This window comes from Bufo bufo, chromosome 4 (assembly GCF_905171765.1).
Source record: "Bufo bufo chromosome 4, aBufBuf1.1, whole genome shotgun sequence".
Taxonomy (NCBI): Eukaryota; Metazoa; Chordata; class Amphibia; order Anura; family Bufonidae; genus Bufo; species Bufo bufo.
In genome coordinates this window covers 88,111,275-88,131,457 of record NC_053392.1, presented here as the reverse complement: position 1 = coordinate 88,131,457, position 20,183 = coordinate 88,111,275, and the positions used below count along the sequence as shown (strand labels likewise).

The following is a 20,183-nucleotide window of genomic DNA, read 5'->3' as shown; positions in this document are numbered from 1 at the left end:
GGGTGTAACGTATAATTTATTGTTTAGTGAATTTACAAAGGAGGTAGATACCAGCAAGAGCTACACATTTAATACAGCGGATAAAGCGGGATCAATGACACAGAATAAATCCACAACCATACATTCATAAATACTCCACTTTCTGCAAACCCCTCAGTGACCGCCAATGCCCCTTTTTATGGTGGTCACTGAGGGGCCTTAGGCTAATTGGCCTTGTCCAAGCGCTGCAAAGTCCTCCGATGCAGCAGAGAGCAGAAGCGCGGCACTCACATGACAGCCTGGCTCCTGCTCTAACGGCCCAGATCGGCAAAAACCGCCGATCCAGGCTGTTTAACCCCTTTGATGCTGCAGTCAATAGCGACAGCACCATCAAAGTAGATTAGAAGGAGGGGCTCCCTCTCACAGGCAACGGCACTGCCACGAATGAGATTGCAGAGTGCAAGTGTGTTATATGACAGCTGGGGGCCTAATGAAGGCCATCAGTGACCGCATATAATGGAGCAACATAACCAAATGGAAAAGGTACTGCGGGCAGTTTCTATAACATACAGTCAGGTCCAAAAATATTGGGACATCGACACAATTCTAACATTTTTGGCTCTATACACCACCATCATGGATTTGAAATGAAACAAACAATATGTGCTATAACTGCAGACTGTCAGCTTTAATTTGAGGGTATTTACATCCAAATCAGGTGAACGGTGTAGGAATTACAACAGTCTGCATATGTGCCTTCCACTTGTTAAGGGACCAAAAGTAATGGGACATAATAATAATCATAAACCAAACTTTCACTTTTTAATACTTGGTTGCAAATCCTTTGCAGTCAATTACAGCCTGAAGTCTGGAACCCATAGACATCACCAGACGCTGGGTTTCATCCCTGGTGATGCTCTGCCAGGCCTCTACTGCAACTGTCTTCAGTTCCTGCTTGTTGTTGGGGCATTTTCCCTTCAGTTTTGTCTTCAGTAAGTGAAATACATGCTCAATCGGATTCAGGTCCGGTGATTGACTTGGCCATTGCATAACATTCCACTTCTTTCCCTTAAAAAACTCTTTGGTTGCTTTTGCAGTATGCTTTGGGTCATTGTCCATCTGCACTGTGAAGCGCCGTCCAATGAGTTCTGAAGCATTTGGCTGAATATGATCAGATAATATTCCCCGAAACACTTCAGAATTCATCCTGCTGCTTTTGTCAGCAGTCACATCATCAATAAATACAAGAGAACCAGTTCCATTGGCAGCCATACATGCCCACGCCATGACACTACCACCACCATGCTTCACTGATGAGGTGGTATGCTTAGGATCATGAGCAGTTCCTTTCCTTCTCCATTCTCTTCTCTTCCCATCACTCTGGTACAATTTGATCTTGGTCTCATCTGTCCATAGGATGTTGTTCCAGAACTGTGAAGGCTTTTTTAGATGTCGTTTAGCAAACTCTAATCTGGCCTTCCTGTTTTTGAGGCTCACCAATGGTTTACATCTTGTGGTGAACCCTCTGTATTCACTCTGGTGAAGTCTTCTCTTGATTGTTGACTTTGACACACATACACCTACCTCCTGGAGAGTGTTCTTGATCTGGCCAACTGTTGTGAAGGGTGTTTTCTTCACTAGGGAAAGAATTCTTCGGTCATCCACCACAGTGGTTTTCCGTGGTCTTCCGGGTCTTTTGGTGTTGCTTAGCTCACCTGTGCGTTCCTTCTTTTTAAGAATGTTCCAAACAGTTGTTTTGGCCATGCCTAATGTTTTTACTATCTCTCTGATGGGTTTGTTTTGTTTTTTCAGCCTAATGATGGCTTGCTTCACTGATAGTGACAGCTCTTTGGATCTCATCTTGAGAGTTGACAGCAACAGATTCCACATGCAAATAACACACTTGAAATGAACTCTGGACCTTTTATCGGCTCATTGTAATTGGGATAATGAGGGAATAACACACACCTGGCCATGGAACAGCTGAGAAGCCAATTGTCCCATTACATTTGATCCCTTAACAAGTGGGAGGCACATATGCAAACTGTTGTAATTCCTACACCGTTCACCTGATTTGGATGTAAATACCCTCGAATTGAAGCTGACAGTCTGCAGTTAAAGCACATCTTGTTCGTTTCATTTCAAATCCATTGTGGTGGTGTATAGAGCCAAAAATGTTACAAATTGTGTAGATGTCCCAATATTTATGGACCTGACTGTAAATGAGCTGTTAGGTTCCCAATAAAACCAGATTTACCACCTCTTTGATTAGAAAGGTAGAGTGTGTGGCATTTTATATATGGACACTATAGGTACAAAGAGCATAACATGATTTTACATGTCAAAAAAGTGTGAAAATTCTCCCGGCTAACAGAGCTAATCACTTCTCATGTTTACGCTGCATCGGTGACAATTTGAGGAATCTAGAAGATGCAGTCTTACCCCAATAATGATTAGTATCCCATGTAAACGCATAAAAGGAATACGTACTGTGTCCAGCATATGGAGAACCTTGTCCTGCTCACAGGCGTCCAGGCCATCTATGATCACAACCAATCTTGTCTGGTTCTGTGTAAAGCTGTCAATGGTCTTGGCCATTTTTGCCATCAGTTCCACTTCCCACTTCAGAACCTGAAACAAATATAATAATAGATGTTTTATAAAACGGTGAAAGACATAAAAGAGCCAACTACTATGCATCTACTGAAAGAGGAAAACAAATATCCTCTACTTTAGCACCCGTTCACTCGGCATTCACTCTGTCCCACAGAATTTTGGCATGGACACCAACGCTAAAATTCTGCTGGCGGCTATGTTTCCGCCTCACAATCTTTTGAATGGGAGGCAACGCTGAAGAATGCGGAGCAGCCGCGCCGAGAAGAGACATGTCCCTTCTTGGTGCGGTCTTGGCTTTACAGCGCTGTTCCGATATCTTCTCACACTGAAATCTGTATGTACCAGAAGACCTGTCAAAAGAGGCAAATGCCTGCAGAAGTTGTTTCCCCCCATTTCTATGTCTGCATTGGGAAAGCAGGAAAGTAAAGCCTAGCCACTAAAAGGAGTGCAAATCTGAATTGCTTTCAGTATACAATCCTTAGTTTGTCCCAATGATTCACCTAGACTTCAATGAGAACAGGCAGAACATCTTCCTTCATTACACCAGTTCTTCCTCTCACGTCTGCAGTCTCAGTTCAGCACTGGTGAGGGAAGGTTGCTTAATGAAAGCTGGTATCGAGAAGATACCCACACTGGTCCCCTCTGGTAGTTACCTTCATGAACCCCTCACTCTTTAGCCTGTGCAATCTGGAAGCTGCACTGTGAAGACGCTTCCTCTGAGAGTTCAGTATGGAGTCCATGATTTGCCACCACGTAAGACAGTTGAGGATTAGGACCAGGCCGACCACGCAGGCAACAGAGATGAGGACAGCATTCACTGTCATGTTCTTAGGATCTACTTTGAAGATGGCCAGCAAAATAACTCCAGCAAAGATGCACACCATTATAAAGATAAAGATCACAAATGATGGGAAGCAACAAGTCTTCTTCCATTTATTTTTGCCTAAATAAAATAAAATAAAAAAAAAAGGTTAATATTATATGTCTCACCAGAGACATGCCGATATATATAAAATGTTTAAATCATATGCAAATGATAAAAGAAATGGAAACAAAATATTAAAAAAAACTTGATTTATCCAGTATGAGCGCCACGCACAGAAATACACCTTGGCATGCTATCAGTGAGGTTATTACTGGTTGTCTGTGGAATGTTATGCCTCCTGGGACACTTTGGAGAAATAGCTGTACCACTGGTTACACAATCAAATCATTCTAACGGCAAGTTGTTAGTGAATCGGAGATGAAGACTAGACGGGTCCGGCTACCAAACATTATGCCACCCTACACAATAATCCCAGGAGAAGGACAAGTATGACATTCCTTTTTGAAGGCCTCTTCAAACCCTCCAGACCAATCTCTGGCTATCATTGTGTCTGAGACAAAAGTGGGACTCATCGCTGAAGAGGAAAGACCTCCATTGCTGTCTTGCTGTGCAAAATTAGCATGGTGTGAGGTTAATGGAACACCTATAGTTGGATGTCTGACGTGAAGTCCAATGTCGTAAAAACGCCTTCTGATGGTTGGTGTAGACACTGTCACCCTAGGCTTGGGATGTTACGTCTAATTTCAACTGCAGTACATAATGGATCACTAGACGCCATTCTTCTAATCAGACGATCCGTCCATGCAGGTGTTCCCCGTTGTGCACCTCTTGCTGTCATGTTCAGTTCTCCCAAGCACCAGGACATGCAACAATGAACAGAACAGAAATCTCAGCCTAGATGTGTAGTGATCTGCAGGAGTGATAAACCAAGGTCTCTAAGGTCAAGGATTCTGTCCCTCTCAGACTGAGACAAGTGGTGATAACTGACACGTCCACAAACAGGAGGCATTGAAAATGACAATCCAATTTCTGAGGTTTCATGTGGCTATAAAAACTTTAATTTCAATCTAGCTTTTATATCCTTCTGACATGCCACAGATTGGAGCCAGGTGCTCTGTTTTGGCCGAGTCCAGCTCGGGCAGAAGTGAAGAGGAGGGGGGGCTGCTTTAGCTGCTCATATCTCCTGATTAGTAGCAGCTAGAGACATGTGCCTGGTCTTGTTTGAAAGTTGGCATTCCAAGCTTTCACACAAGACCAAACAGCATTAGCAGAACATCAGCAGGAGATATCGCTGTTAGAGATGTTGATCAGGAATTGCGGTAAAACCTGCTTTTACTTTCACTTTAAGCTGCATTCACTGCATCTCGATTTGAACAGTGATTTCTTCCCATGTGCATCTCGATTTGAACAGTGATTTCTTCCCAAGATAATGCTGTGATTTTGGCATTGTGTGAAAGCTTTGAATGCCATCCCTCTAGCTGCTACAGAACCAGAGATGTGAGCAGCTGCTCCCCCCTCCCCTTCAGTCCGGAGAAGGAGGGGGGAGGGGCGCAGTTGCAGAGCTGACAGCCTGCAGGAGGAAAGGAAAAATAGCAAAAATATATAGAATTGTGGCATCATCAGTAATGACCCACATAATAAAGTTATGTTAGTTACACCACATAGTGAACTCCATAATTGCTGTGTTATCTATCCCCCTAAAATTAAATAATAATAGTTATTTAGTGCACTATATATACACCCCAAAATGGTTCCTAAAAACCTACAACTAATCCCGCAAAATAAAAATAAAAAGATTAGAAGGAAAAATTAAAAAGTTATGACTGCTGGAACACAAACAAGTAACATATTACTGGTCCTTTAGGCTAAAATTAATTACTGGTATGTTACTAAGGGATTAAAAATGCAATTGTGTCCCCCGAGTTGTGCGCCAACAAGATTTACTCCAGTCACATTAAAAATCTACAACAACAAAAAAAAAGCAGCATTTTTGGGAGATTATTTCTAATTCTAATTCTATTGTGAATGCGAGGAGGTTTTGCCACGAAACATATTCTTCATTTTTCAAACAAGCACCTGGATCTAAATACTTTTGTAATTGCATGTAATTAAACATTTAGTATAGCCATTGAGCTATTTTTTTTAAAAATCCAATCATTTTTATTAATAGCTTTTGATATATACCATTAAAGTACGTTTTATACAATCAAGTACAAATTGTGTCTACATATTGTTTTCATATGAATACCAAGAATAAACCTCCTTCAGAATGTGTACACAATTACAAATATATTATCGCAGAGCCCTAAAACCCAACTCCCAAAGCACCTGAACACCCCCCCCCCCTCCCCCACACCAGCATTGATCGACCATTTGAGAATTTACCAATATGGTTCAGCCATCGATTACAGAGCTTTTCAAAATTTTGAAGACAACCCCGTTCAAGAAAACAAGATTTTTGTAAAACTTACCAGTAAAATCTCTTTCTCGCTCTTCATTGGGGGACACAGAGACCGTGGGTATAGCTATGTCCTCTAGGAGGCGTTGACACTAGTAAAAGCTGTTGGCGCCTCCCCTGGCAGCTATACCCCCTTCAGCCTGGAGAGAGAGCTTCAGTTTGTGAGAAGCAGTAGGAGAAGCAAGTAAACCAACAAAAAAAAATGTGGAACAGCAACAATGCCAAGAACCGAACCAGGTTCCAAACAGCAACAGCCACAACCGTGGCCGAACAACAATACTGGGTGGGTGCTGTGTCCCCCAATGAAGAGCGAGAAAGAGATTTTACAGGTAAGTTTTACAAAAATCTTGTTTTCTCGCCCATATCCATTGGGGGACACAGAGACCGTGGGACGTCCGAGAGCAGTCCACAGGGAGGGAAAACCACAGACCCATGGAGCAAGCGCCCCTGCAGGCAACTAAGAACTGCCGCCTGCAAGACCATGCAGCCCAAAGGCGGCGCCCGCCGATGCATAAGTATGCACCTGGCAAAATTTAGTGAATGTGCATAAGGAGGATAGTAGCCGCTCTGTACAACTGCGCGGCCGAACCTTGAATCCTCCGAGCCCAAGAGCACCCACCGCTCTGGTGGAGTCAGCCGTGACACCGAAGGGCGGAAACCTGCCCCGGGTGCAGCATGCTTAAGCAAATGCAGACGTGCAATTGCCACCCTGGAGGCCACCAATGCCTTACGAGGACCCTCCGGGATGACAAAAAAGGAGAGTCCGTACGCCGGAAGGAACTGGAGGCTGGCAAATAAATAGTCAGAGCCCTGACACCGTCCAAATGACCTAACTCCCTTCCCCTAGGGTGTGAAGGGGAGGGACACAGTGATGGAAGGACAGTTTCTTCATTGAAATGGAAATCAGAGACCACCGTCGGGAAAAAGGAATGAACGGGGCGGGGAACCGCTTATCCCTGTCAGAACCAGGAGGTTCTCTGCAAGAGAGCGCCCCAACCCCGACACCCGTCTGATGGATGTGATAGCCACAAGAAAAAAACACCTTCCAGGACCGGAGTCGGAGTGACATCTCCCGCAAGGGTTCAAGGAGAGAATTCCGGAGAGCTGAAAGGACCAAGGTCAGATCCCAAGGCGGTAAAGGAGGACGGCATGGAGGAACCTTATGTGCCATTCCCTGAAGGAAGGTATTATGGGCCCCGGGTGAGTCAGAGGACGCTGGAAAGGATACAGCGCCGAACCTGACCCATCAAGGAACTAGTGGCCAACCAAAAACCCAGGACCGCAGCATCCACCCCTGCTAAAGGTAAATGCTCCACGGAAAACGGTAAGTGGTCCACCAATGTCCCCCGAGCCAAAGAGGTTTGTGGGGAGACTGAGAAGCTGGCTGATAAACTACCGAGAAAAGAACGCCTGAATGAGGCATGTCCAACCGCAAGCCAAGGAATCAACTCATTGGATAGGTAAGAGTAGAGAAGATATGAGAATCACCGGCGGTGGCGTTCCGTCAGCGACCGTGTATTGACGGTGTAGCAACACTGCTCGATGGAAATTTCAACCAGACCAAGATGAGAGAAAAAAACTCCTGTCTCGAAGAGGAAGAATAGAAGGGGTGTTCCGTTACAGGAACGAAACTCCATCAACAGTCGTGACAGCACCCCTGCTCAGACTGGCGTGGGGAGTCTCGTAGTCTAGCCACGGAATCTGCAGTGAAAAAGCATGACTACATCGGACTGACATGGCAGTCACTAGTCAAGTCTCAAGAGAGGTAGTTGTAGATACGGGTAGTACACCCAGGACCAATGGGTAGGATTCACCTGTAGAAGGAGGAATACGGAAAACGTCGCAGCCCAACAGTCGGTCCGGAACAAGACTGCAAGAAAAAAAACACAGAACCAATACCCTGCATCAACGCAGATGAGGGGAAGTAGTAACGTAGGAGCTACCAAGGAGCTGGCCCATTCCCAATCCGAGACTGGCACTACACAGAAGTAGATAACGGATGATAGCGGATGAAGGAGCTGTGCAGAAGGAGCCAGAGTATGTAATTGCTACTCCAGGACCCCCATACCGTAGGAGCTGCAGCGTGCCCCACCAGCTAAAATTGAGGGGCAGAGTAGAGGAATCCGGTAGAGGCCATGGTATCATACTGCCCCAGGGAAGGAGAGCTAACCTTAAACACTCCACCTGGGAAGGGCGTTGAACAGGAACAACCGCCAAGCCAGCGTCAGGGTAGAACCGCTACCTGAGGGAATGCCCCACTGCAGTGACTGCGACGCTAGTACCAGTGTAGTGTAAAATCTGCACCAGCGGAGGAGAACAGGCTGCAAAGCTAAACCAGAGTGCCAGCACAACCACTTCCCACATCAGGAATGGTGGAAAGAGAATATAGAGTCAGTGTAACACTCGACCTACTGGAACGTAATCACAATATTACGTGCCATGGTGTACGCACTACATATTGTTGAAGACACATATTGGAACAGTGGAGGACCATGGAGATGGGGGACGCTAGGACACATGAGTGACGCTGGGCAACCCCCGAGGAGAGAGGTTGTCATTGTCATGCCCCCCATGAAGTGTGGCAATGCAGTAATGCATCTAGCAGGAACCGAATCCAAGTAGAGAGAATACGCCTCTTACGGAAAGGGCAAGGCCTATGGAGAGTCCACACCTACGTAAGGGGGTAAGAAATACAGTAAACACTGAACCAGGGATAATGCCATAGCGCCACCTATGGAAGAGGCTAATCCACATATTACTGTCCCCAGTGGGAATGCAGTTCCGCCACCTACTAAAAGGGGAAACGCCTACTGCCGGCACTGAAAAGTTCTAGTGTAGTAGACCCCAATGGAGGGAGGTAATATCCAAGGGAGTACTGCATCCAGTAGTAGTGCAAATACCCCGCCTAACGAAGGGGGTAATGCATACAAGTACTGCTGTCTACCTCGGACACCATCCTGGAAGATCGCACTGGAATCATGGCAGAGACCGAACCACTGATACCCCCTTCGGACCGTACCTCTCCAGGGAGGGAGGGTGCGTCTGAGCGTGACGCTAGGGAGGAAGGGTGGGGGTGTGGAGGCGACCGAGGAGGAAAATATCCTGCTCTGGCCCGCTGTGTGTAGTCTTACCTCCCAGAATCTTGCCATGGCAGTCACAGGCTCGCCGATGGAAGTTATCAACCAAACTACCCGGGGGTGGAATGGGAACTTCTAGAGGTTCACACACTGGATTGAGCAGGCAGTGCTTTATCAATCAAAGGACCCCGGAGGGAGATAGGGAAGTCTGGAGATCCACCATTGAAGTGAGCAGGCAGTGCTCATCAACCAAACGACCCTGGAGGGTGATTGGGAAGGTCCAAAGGTCCATCAGTGGATTTTGCAGATAGTGATTTATCAACCAAATTACCTCGGAGGGTGATTGGGAAGGTCCAGGCGTCCACCAGTGGATTGCGCAGGTAGTGCCATACCACCCAACGACCTAGGAGGGTGATTGGGAAGGTCCGGAGGTCCACCATTGGATTACGCAGGTGGAGAATACCAATCAAGCGACCCCGGAGGGTGGATTGGGAACTGAGAGGTCCTCCTCTGTCCGTGCTAGGACACGGGCCCAGTCTGACACAGACAGGGCAGTCCTACGGCAATGAGGCCTGATGGGGCAGGACCCGAATCTTTTATGAACTTTATTTATTTTTAAATAAAACTGGGATGTCCAGCCTTAGGTGAAAAAGGGCAGGAAGGGGTTAAATCAGCGGCATTAAACCCATTGCCCTGCAGCTAGGCATAATCCTGCGCCAGCCTCAAGAGATAGCTGGCCAGGAAGGGTTAACTGCCTTGAAAAACCGGGGGCGGGGCTCTGCGGGCTACTGTGGGAGGGGGGGAAGTAAGGCGGGAAGAATTTGCGCCAGACCGAAGCCGCCGTCCCGTGTACTCACCTCATGTTCCTTCTCTTCTCTTCAACCTCCCTAAGTGGGCCCATAAGGTCACCTTCTCCAGCAGGGTCACCTCCTCAGCAGCTGGCACCGGAGTGGAAGGAGTCTGGTATGGCGGGAGGGTCTTATCTTTGGCGGACCTAGGTGACCCCTTGGCTGGCGGGATGCAGGGGAGTGAGGCTGCCCTGGTCCACCTCGTCTCCTGTGGGGGAGGCAGCAGTGCGGGTGACCGGCACTGGTGCAACTCGACCCCGGGAGAACAGGGAGGCGAGGCGTCCACTGTTTTCCCATCTGAAAAAGAAGGTAAAAAATAAACTAAAATAAAAAATCTTCAGGAGATCCCTGCAGAGCAGAGAGGTCTTGCCTCCTATTGACACTAGAAAAAACTGAAGCTCTCTCTCCAGACTCGAGGGGGTATAGCTTCCGGGGGAGGAGCTAACAGCTTTATCTAGTGTCAACGCCTCCTAGAGGACATAGCTATACCCACGGTCTCTGTGTCCCCCAATGAATATGGGCGAGAAAGATTATTTTCTCATACGTCAGCATCCTGTTTTACTCTATTTCGGAACTCATCCAACTTCGGGGAACATGCTTGAATCCAATGTAATGCTATAAGTTTTCTGGCTACATATAATAGCCTTTCCACTGCTATCCTATCTGTCTCATCCTCTCCAATCTCAGTCATATATCCTAAAATACATATATTTTAGGCTCCCGAGGGACTCGTATTAAGAAGGCTCTGTGAATTAGATCTAGTACACCCATCCAGAAAGTATCCAGTCTTGGGCACTGCCACAGCATGTGTAATAAATCTGCTGGTTCCATCTGACATCTGGGACATTTTGCATCCGCTCTGATACGTAAACGATGTAAAAACACTGGGGGCTTTATAAACCCTATGTATGATAAATAATTGCGTTAATTTCCCACTTTCACTCAGTGATGTTTTTGGTATGGCCTCCAAGATGTCCTCCCATTGCTCTTTGGGTATCTCACCTACATCTTTCTCCCACCCTCTCATTCTGGATAATGGATGTGACTCCAGGAATATATCTAAGAGCATTTGATAAATTGTGGATATTAGTCCCCTTTTATCTACTCTCCCGACCATTAACTGTAAGGTGGTGTCTCTATGGATCACAACACTACCGTTTTTGACCATAGCATTAAACGCGTGCCTTATTTGCAAGTATTGATAGAAGCTTCCTCTTGGCAGACCATAGACCTCCTGTTGGTTGGTAAGCATCCCCTTGTCTAACAGGTCGCCCAATCTGGTCACTCCTTTGTTTTGCAAAATTTGGAAGCCCTTCAAAAGGGATAAATTCAGGAAGCATGTGGTTATTCCTTGACTCTGATAGCTCCTCTCAACTGTTTAGACTTTTCCCATACTTTCCTCATCAGCCACACAAGTGGATTACGCTCATCCACTAGCAGTATTCCAGACCCCTCTAGCACCCGCAGGAGCTCCCTTCCACCCATTTTATGACGTAATATTTGGCCAGTCATGTCCGTTGTGTCAGGATCTATCCAACCCATAAAGTGTTGACATTGTGCTGCCAAGTAATATATCCAGGGATTGGGCAGTGCCAAACCACCCGCTGACTTCGCACGCTGTACAGTTTCCAGTTTAATTCTAGGGTGACCTCTCCTCCATACCAATTCCCTGAAAATGGAGTTGATTTTCTGAACCTATCTAGTGATAGCCAGACCAGGGATTTATGTAGAACATACAGTAGTGGAAGCATCATGACCATTTTTAGAAGGTTAACTCTCCCCACCACACACTGGTCTTGTGTCTAAACTTAGCAAGCATCAGTGTTAAATTCAGCTCCTCAAGGTCCTCCAGACGAGGTGAGATGCTAATCCCCAAATATTTACTAGTTTTAACACAGGGAATATTAGCCACTGAGCTATTTAATGTATAGTACCACTTCCTGTTTGTTCTTTTCCTTATTTCTTGTCCACTTAGGGCTCTTTCACACTTGCGTTGTCCGGATCCGGCGTGCACTCCATTTGCCGGAGGTGCCCGCTGGATCCGGAAAAACGCAAGTGAACTGAAAGCATTTGAAGACGGATCAGTCTTCAAAATGCGTTCAGTGTTACTATTAAAGTCCTGGCTGCCATAGTAGTAGTGGGGAGCGGGGGAGCCAGGGCCGGACTGGCCATAGGGCAGACCGGGCATTTGCCCAGTGGGCCGGGCCGCCTCAGCGCGGCCGCCTCAGGGCTCGAGTGGGTGTGCCGGGTATGGCCTAATCACACCGCTGTGCTGCGCCTCCTGCCAGCCCCGGCCGCACAGCTTAATCATCATGACTGAGTGACACAAAGAAGACACAGGAGCAGTATACTTACAGTCCGTGCGGCTCCCGGGGCGCTCCAGAATGACGTCAGAGCGCCCCATGCGCATGGATTTCGTGTCCATGTGATCACGTCATCCATGCGCGTGTGGCGCGTGTGTCACTCTGAAGCGCCCTGGGAGCCGCACGGACTGTAAGTATACTGCTCCCCCGCTCCCCACTACACTTTACCATGGCAAACAGGACTTTAGCGTCTTGGCAGCCATGGTAACCATTCAGAAAAAGCTAAACGTCGGATCCGGCAATGCGCCGAAACGACGTTTAGCTTAAGGCCGGATCCGGATCAATGCCTTTCAATGGGCATTAATTCCGGATCCGGCCTTGCGGCAAGTGTTCAGGATTTTTGACCGGAGCAAAAAGCGCAGCATGCTGCGGTATTTTCTCCGGCCAAAAAACGTTCCGGTCCGGAACTGAAGACATCCTGATGCATCCTGAACGGATTTCTCTCCATTCAGAATGCATGGGGATAGTCCTGATCAGGATTCTTCCGGCATAGAGCCCCGACGACGGAACTCTATGCCGGAACATAACAACGCAAGTGTGAAAGAGTCCTTAATTGAGGTGGTCACACATGCTCAGCTTAAATTTTCAATCATCACCAGCCATATCGTCTGTTAGAAGCTGTGGCAGGTACAGGGAAAGACCCCCCTCCGCCTGCGCTGTAATAGGCAGAGAGCTGCAGCAGAAAGGACACAGCCCCTGAGTTGCCAGCCTGAAATAAATCTAGCAGAACAATTGGAGCAACGAATGTGGAGATCTCTGGATCCATGTGAGGAGCAGGACTGGTTCTAGCTTTGTTAGAAAGAGATCGTCATGTACTATATGATGTCTGATTTTCACTTTTTTACTTTAATCATGGCATAACTCCTTTAAGTTGTACTCATATGTTGAGGTTTTAGTTAGTTTGTTGTGTCTGATGCCATGGAAAATGCAAATAAAAATTAAATTCATACGATTTTAGCAAAAGTAGCCAAAACGCAGTTTTCCCGCTGCTTTTGGGATCATGACACAATTTTCCCATGTTTTTATCAAGCAGTTTTATCCCATTGACATGAAGGGAGAAAGCAAAAAGTGCAGGGCGTGACTTATGGGCATAATTAGGCTACTTTCCCACTTGCGGCAGAGGATTCTGGCTGGCAGATCCGGCAATCCGGACGTAAACGGATGGCATTTGTCAGACGGATCCGGATCAGTCTGACAAATGCATTGAAATACCGGATCCGTCTCTCCCGTAAAAAACGGTATTCATTTTTTTTGCATTTTTAAAAGGTCTGCGCATGCCGGATGGGTTTTGCCAGAACACTTAATGCCGGATTCGGCACTAATACACTTCATTGTAAATTAATGCCGGCATTTCGGCAAGTGTTCAGTATTTTTGGCCGGAGAGAAAACTGCAGCATGCTGCGGTATTTTCTCCATCCAAAAAACGTAAGAGGGACTGAACTGATGCATCCTCAACGGAATACTCTCCATTCAGAATGCATTCGGATAAAACTGATCAGTTTTTTTTTCCGGTATTAAGCTCCTGTGACGGAACTCAATACCGGAAAAGAAAAACGCTAGTGTGAAAGTTCCCTTAGCAGTTAATTTTTAAAGGCATGCAAATTGTTTTACAATGCGGTCTGCTTTCAGTTTTGTTTTGTTTTTTCGACCCTTACAGAGCGGATCTCTGGTTCTGGACTCTAAATTGGGTCCAAAGTAAAGAACCCCCCTCTTTGATGCCCAATGTTATTCTCAAATGCAGTGACCTGAAGTGAAAACCTAATTTACTTCCAAACCAGGCAGAACTAGAGTTGGCCCCTGATGGTTCAGGTATGCCACTGCTTTGGCACAGTCTGACTAGACCCATGCAAGAAGACCTGTGAAGACCAAGCTACGACTTCCAACAGATAGTGCTCCCATGTCAAAAGAGAGCTCAACACTGATGGAGACATTTTTATTTTTGACCCAAATCAGAATTCCGCGCATCCTTGGTGTATTTACTGCCACATGAAGTAATTCTTATATAGAGCATTTGCCAATACATAGCTTTACTTATCTTCTATTGGTTGTAAGTTACATCCTGGGTTTAAATCCAAAACTACATCCGGAGTATTACAGTTTAGTAACCAGGAGCAATGTTCCAGCTTACAGAACGTAATGCTCTAAATAGCAACACACGGGTGTATGACCTGGGCAGGGAACATTAGATACCCCTGCTGAAAGGAAAGAGTAAGATGGCATGATCTTACTGCACAGCAGTATATCACTGTATATACTGGGTTGTTGTATGATCACTGTATGGTGATATTTACATTGTGCATCACAGTTACTTATTTTTAGTAGTGCATTGTGGTGCTGTTAATTTAAAGGGATTCTCTGCTTTTTACTATTGATGACCTATCCTCAGGATAGGTCATCAATATAAGATCGGCGGGGGTCCAACACCCGGCACCCCCACGATCAGCTATTTAAATAGAAGGCAGTGCTCTTATGAGGCAGTGCTTTCTATTTAAACAGCTGATCAGCGGGGGTGCCGGGATCCAGGACCCTGACGATCTGATATTGATGCCTATCCCAAGGATAGATCATCAATGGTAAAAAGCAGACAACCCCTTTGAGACAACTTCTATCACATTTACTTATTTTCTGCAGTGCCTAGTAGTGGTGCAAATTTAGGCAACTGTATGGAACCCTATTTGGGTACTATACTAATAATGTTTTTCCAGCTTCCCAATTCACTGTATGAAACATTAAAGGGCTTCTGTCACCCCCCTAAAGTCATTATTTTTTTTGGGCTCCTTAAAATCCTTATGCTGCGATTTATCAATATATAGTGCTCTTACTCATTTTCGTTCAGTAGTTTCTTCAAAAAATTGACTTTTATAATATGTAAATTACCTCTCTACCAGCAAGTAGGGCGGCTACTTGCTGGTAGCAGCCGCATCCTCCTTTCATAATGACGCCCCCTCCTCATGTTGATTGACAGGGCCAGCGAACTCGCTCGTCCTCTGGCTGGCCCTGTCCGCGTTCAAAATCTGGCGCCTGCGCTGTACCTGTCTTCAGTCGGCGCAGGCGCACTGAGAGGAGGACGCTCGCTCGGTCGCTCCATCCTCAATGCGCCTGCGCCGATGACGTCACATCTACACCCGGCGCAGGCGCATTGAAGACCGGTACGGCGAAGGCGCGAGATTTAAAACGCAGACAGGGCCAGCCAGAGGACGAGCGCGTTCGCTGGCCCTGGCAATCAACATGAGGAGGGGGCGTCATTACGAAAGGAGGATGCGGCTGCTACCAGCAAGTAGCCGCCCTACTTGCTGGTAGAGAGGTCATTTACATATTATAAAAGTCCGTTTTTTTAAGAAACTACTGAACGAAAATGAGTAAGAGCACTATATATTGATAAATCGCAGCATAAGGATTTTAAGGAGCCCCAAAAAAAATAATGACTTTAGGGGGGTGACAGAAGCCCTTTAAATGGTGCCACTGGAAAGTACAACTTGTCCCATAAAGAACAAACTCACATATGGCTACAAGAATGATAAAATAACTAAGTTATGGCTCTTGAAAGGGAGTGAGAATAAAATGAAAACGGTTTACAGCACAAAGGTGTTAAATCACCTTTCTATCTCTAGAGAAGAAGGCAATGTGAACAGGTACCTTGTGTTTCTTCAGTTTTGAACACTCTGAAGAGTCGAGTTGCTAGAAAACCAAACTCTCTCTCACAAGCGTCAGACAACGTGGCTATCATCTCTGCCATGGAGGTCTCTCCCCCAACACTGGATAATCTATTGTAGTCTGTAAACATGAACCTGAACAGAGAGAAATCAACACAAAATCAGTACGACAATAATCAAAGCATAAAGGGAACCGGTCATTGACTTTATGCTGCCGCACAGACAAGCTCATTTCAGCAGTGTGTTATTCAAAAGGTAAAAATAAGTGGTTGTAGAGTCTCCAAAAACGGCCGACGGGCGTCTCCTCTTTTAGACAGTAGAAAACTTTGATCACAGACTTTTAACCTCTCAGGCTGCATGGTCAACTGTGACCACGGCATCTCAGTGGGCATTGACCTGGAGCAAGCTGCTCGTGCTGACCAAACATTTCCCCCAACCTCCCCTCCACCCATTGGGATATCTGAGGGTTCCCTGGCCTGTGATTGTTAATTCTAAGAAAATCCTATCCCCACAAGCAGTGCTAAATTGGAACACAACGATTTTCCCATAGACTGTAATGGTAAGCAGTCTACCTGCCTGTTCCAGTGCCTAATAGGCTCATGTGGTCAGAACTGCTGGAATCGGAGTGATCTGCTGCTGCCATGGTGTGCGCACTTACCGCATCCATAGGGTCAGTGCAACTAAAACTGTATGTTGCAGAGCGGGAAATAGCTCCCGGCTGCAACGCACATTTTCGGCACTGGTCAGAAACCAGTTAAATTTATTACCAATATCTGCATATGAGCATTGAAATATTACATATTACTTACATTGTAGACTACCTCTTGCAAAAAGGGAGATAGACAAGAAACTTTCCCCAGGTACTAGTCTTTACATAGCTTTGGCGCTTGGTTACACCAGCTGTGCGACATGGTTTAAACTACGCCAGCGTCCTTGCCAGCGTAGTTTAAGACCATTGTCCACCCCATAAACTGGCGTAGAAAATGGTAAATGAGACAGGCCGGGCCCGCCCTCTTCTCCATCCACACCATGCCCCCATTGCGACAAAATCTTTGCAAGAACTACGCCAAAAAGTGGCATATATTTCTTAATAAATTACTCTATATTTAAAAACCAGGACAAATCCTTCAGGATATATCGATTTTAATTTACTTTTTCTACAAAAACCTCACCTTACTGGCAGTGCCTTGGTGGTCTGCTCTGGGAGCTCAGGAGGATTCACGAACATCAACTTCAATAGCAATTCCAGGTAGCCAATATGTCGGGCCAGCCTTGTACTCAGCACCCAGGCCCAGTTCCAATTCTCTCCTTCCTGGCGGCCACCAAAATACACCACAGCTGTAAATAGGAAAAGAGCTTTCAGCAAGGTCCCACATTAGATCACTTACAGATCATTTTCCTTTTAACAACCCAGCTGTGTTGACCATGGTCATTCTTCTGGTTTCCGAAAAATCCCTACCACCAATTTTCCAAAGGAAACCTTTTTAAGAACCAGACAGTGGAGAAAATCAAATTCAGCTAACCTCCCTGGTTGAGATGTTTTACTTTTACCCGGCAAGGAATAAGAACATTTAAGGAATGCAATCACTATACAGCCTTGTTCAGAAGGAGCCTCGAGTGTGTGGATGCAGGAACGGTGGAGAGAATTGCGGTCAACCTAGGAGACTGGCGCAACATGTTAGTTACTGGAAACGTACAGTCCAAGGTTGTTGTATGCCAATGAAGCAGGCTTGCTAAATAAATGACGTTCTGCAACTGGCCTAAGATTACAAGTGTGAAGTTTGGTTGTGAATACATGGTCAAAGCAATAAGACTAGACTTGTCAGCAAAATTGGATTTCAGTCTCAAAAACAGCTGTAGGGACAAACGTAAGGAGAACATCACTGACTGTGCGATACTGCGTAGAAAGAGATTTCACGTTTTATATGGGTTATAAATTGTATCGGCTATCCACAAGATGTCAGATCGTGGGGGTTCAACCACTGGAACCCCCCACAATTGAGAGAACAAGGGCTCAGAAAGTTTCCTCTCTGAATGAAGTAATGCACATTTCAGTCCCATAGAAGTGGATCCAATATTTGTCACCTATTTTAAGGCTATTTCATTGGAAAACCCCTGTAAATCTATAAAGACTAAAGGAAGTCCGTCAGCCGGAGTGAGGACTGTTGTCTGCAGTACTACAGGCAGCACGGTGGCTTAGTGGTTAGCACTGGTGCCTTGCAGCACTGGGGTCCTGGGTTTGAATCCGACCAAGGACAACATCTGCATGGAGTTGGCATGTTCTCCCCGTGTTTGTGTGAGTTTATACTCCGGTTTCCTTCCACACTCCAAATAATATACTAATGGGCAAAGTGGCTCCCATGAAATGAATCCTAGTGTCTGTTGGGGCCGAGCACCTACATGGCAGCCACTGACTTCCCAGGGAGTCGCCCCAGTCACACAACTACCCCTGCGCTTTGAGTCCCTTTGAGAAAAAGGAGATTTTTGTATAACTCACCAGTAAAATCTCTTTCTCGCTCTTCATTGGGGGGCACCGGAAACCGTGGGTATAGATAGCTATGTCCTCTAGGAGGCGTTGACACTAGATAAAGCCGTTAGCTCCTCCCCCGGCAGCTATACCCCCTCCAGCCTGGAGAGAGAGCTTCAGTTTGTGAGAAGCAGTAGGAGAAGCAAGTAAACCAACGAAAAAACATGGAACACCAACCATGCCAAAAACCCAACGGGGTTCAAACCAGCAACTGCCACACTGTGGCCGAACGACAATACTGGGTGTGTGCTGTGTCCCCCAATGAAGAGCGAGAAAGAGATTTTACTGGTAAGTTATACAAAAATCTCCTTTTCTCGCCCATATTCATTGGGGGACACAGGAACCGTGGGACGTTCCAGAGCAGTCCACGGGGAGGGAAAAACCACAGACCCATGGAAGCAAGCGTCCCTGCTGGTAGCTAAGAAACTGCCGCCTGCAAGACCTTGCGGGCTAAGCAGCGGCCGCAGATGGATAAGAATGCACCTGGAAATTTTTTTGAATGTGCGTAAGGAGGACCGGAAGCCGCGTTACACAACTGCGCAGCCGAGGCGCGATGCCTCAGAGCCCAAGAAGCGTCCACTGCTCAGGGGAGCGAGCGGTGACACTTAAGGGCGGAACGGTAAGGCATTTGCAGACCGAATCAATCGTGCAATTGCCCCTCGGAGGCCGCCAATCCTTTCCGTGGAACCTCCGGATGACAAAAAAAAAGGGGTTCCGTACGCCGGAAGGGACTGGAGGCTGCCAATAATGACGTAGCTCCCTGCCTTAGGGCGTGAAGGAGAGGGACAGTGAAGGAAGGACAATTCCTACATTGAAGTGGAAGACAGAGACCACCTTCGGGAGAAAAAAGGAATGGCCCAGAGAACCGCCTTATCCTTGTGAAGACCCAGGAAGGGTTCTCTGCAAGAAAGCACCCCCAACTCGAAACACCCATCTGATGGATGAGAGCCACAAGAAAAAAACTACCTTCTAGGACAGGAGCCTGAGAGAGATATCTCCCCAAGGGCTCAAAGGGATAAGACTGGAACTCTGAGAGAACTATATTCAGATCCCAAGGCGGTACGGAGGAACCGTATGTGCCACTCCCTGAAAGAAGGTTTCCATGGGCACCAGGGGAGGCCACGCCGTCAACCAAGACCCTAAAGGAAGGTCGTCTCTGAGTGGCAGTGACAAGAGACATCTCCTAGAAGGAGAACGAGATCGGCGTACCACGCGCGACGAAGCCAATCCAGAGCGACTAGGATTTGTCGGAATGCCCTCCATCTGATCCTCCGTAGAACCCTGGGTAGGAGAGAAGAAACACGTAAGGAGGGAGAAACTACCGCCATGGAGATGTCAGGGCATCCATGTCGTATGTTTCCGGAACTCCTGCTCGGGAGAGAAGGTGGGAAGCTTTCGTGTAGTATACAGTTAGCACACCCAGACCAATGGAAGGAGTCCCTATAGAAGGAGGGAGGTGGAGGGCGCCACAGCCCACCAGTTGGGACCGGAGCGTGCCTGGAATGAAAGGCCACTAAAAGAATACCCCGTGCAGATGCAGATGAGGGAAGGTAGTAACATAGGAACTACCAAGGCATGCGGGGTGTCTATGAATCATGATCAAGAGGAGGCAAGGGACAGGGGAAGAATAGGCTAGGTCCAAGCCCATTTCCCATAGAGACTGGCGCTATACAGAAGTAGCCAAGGAATTCAGTTGTAGAAGAGTCCATGACCTGACGAAAAAACTAAACAGACAGACCCCAAGTATGTAGTGGTATGCAATACCGCTCCCACAGTAGTAGCCAGTGCTCGCCCCATCAGCGCAAAAAACTGAGAGGGAGGCCTGAGACTATCCGT

At 46.7% G+C, this 20,183-nt stretch overlaps 1 protein-coding gene across 2 annotated transcripts in view; it reads right to left on the bottom strand.

Moving 5' to 3' along the window:
• The window catches only part of KIDINS220 (kinase D interacting substrate 220), a 164,566-nt gene that overhangs the window by 79,796 nt on the left and 64,587 nt on the right, over window positions 1–20,183 (bottom strand). For both annotated transcript variants that reach the window (XM_040427504.1, XM_040427505.1), the window contains exons 15-18: window positions 16,993–17,158; window positions 15,804–15,955; window positions 3,249–3,538; window positions 2,470–2,610 (exon numbers count right to left, since the gene is read on the bottom strand). In XM_040427504.1, the coding sequence (XP_040283438.1) occupies window positions 2,470–2,610; window positions 3,249–3,538; window positions 15,804–15,955; window positions 16,993–17,158 (749 nt within the window). The remainder of the gene's footprint in view (window positions 1–2,469; window positions 2,611–3,248; window positions 3,539–15,803; window positions 15,956–16,992; window positions 17,159–20,183) is intronic.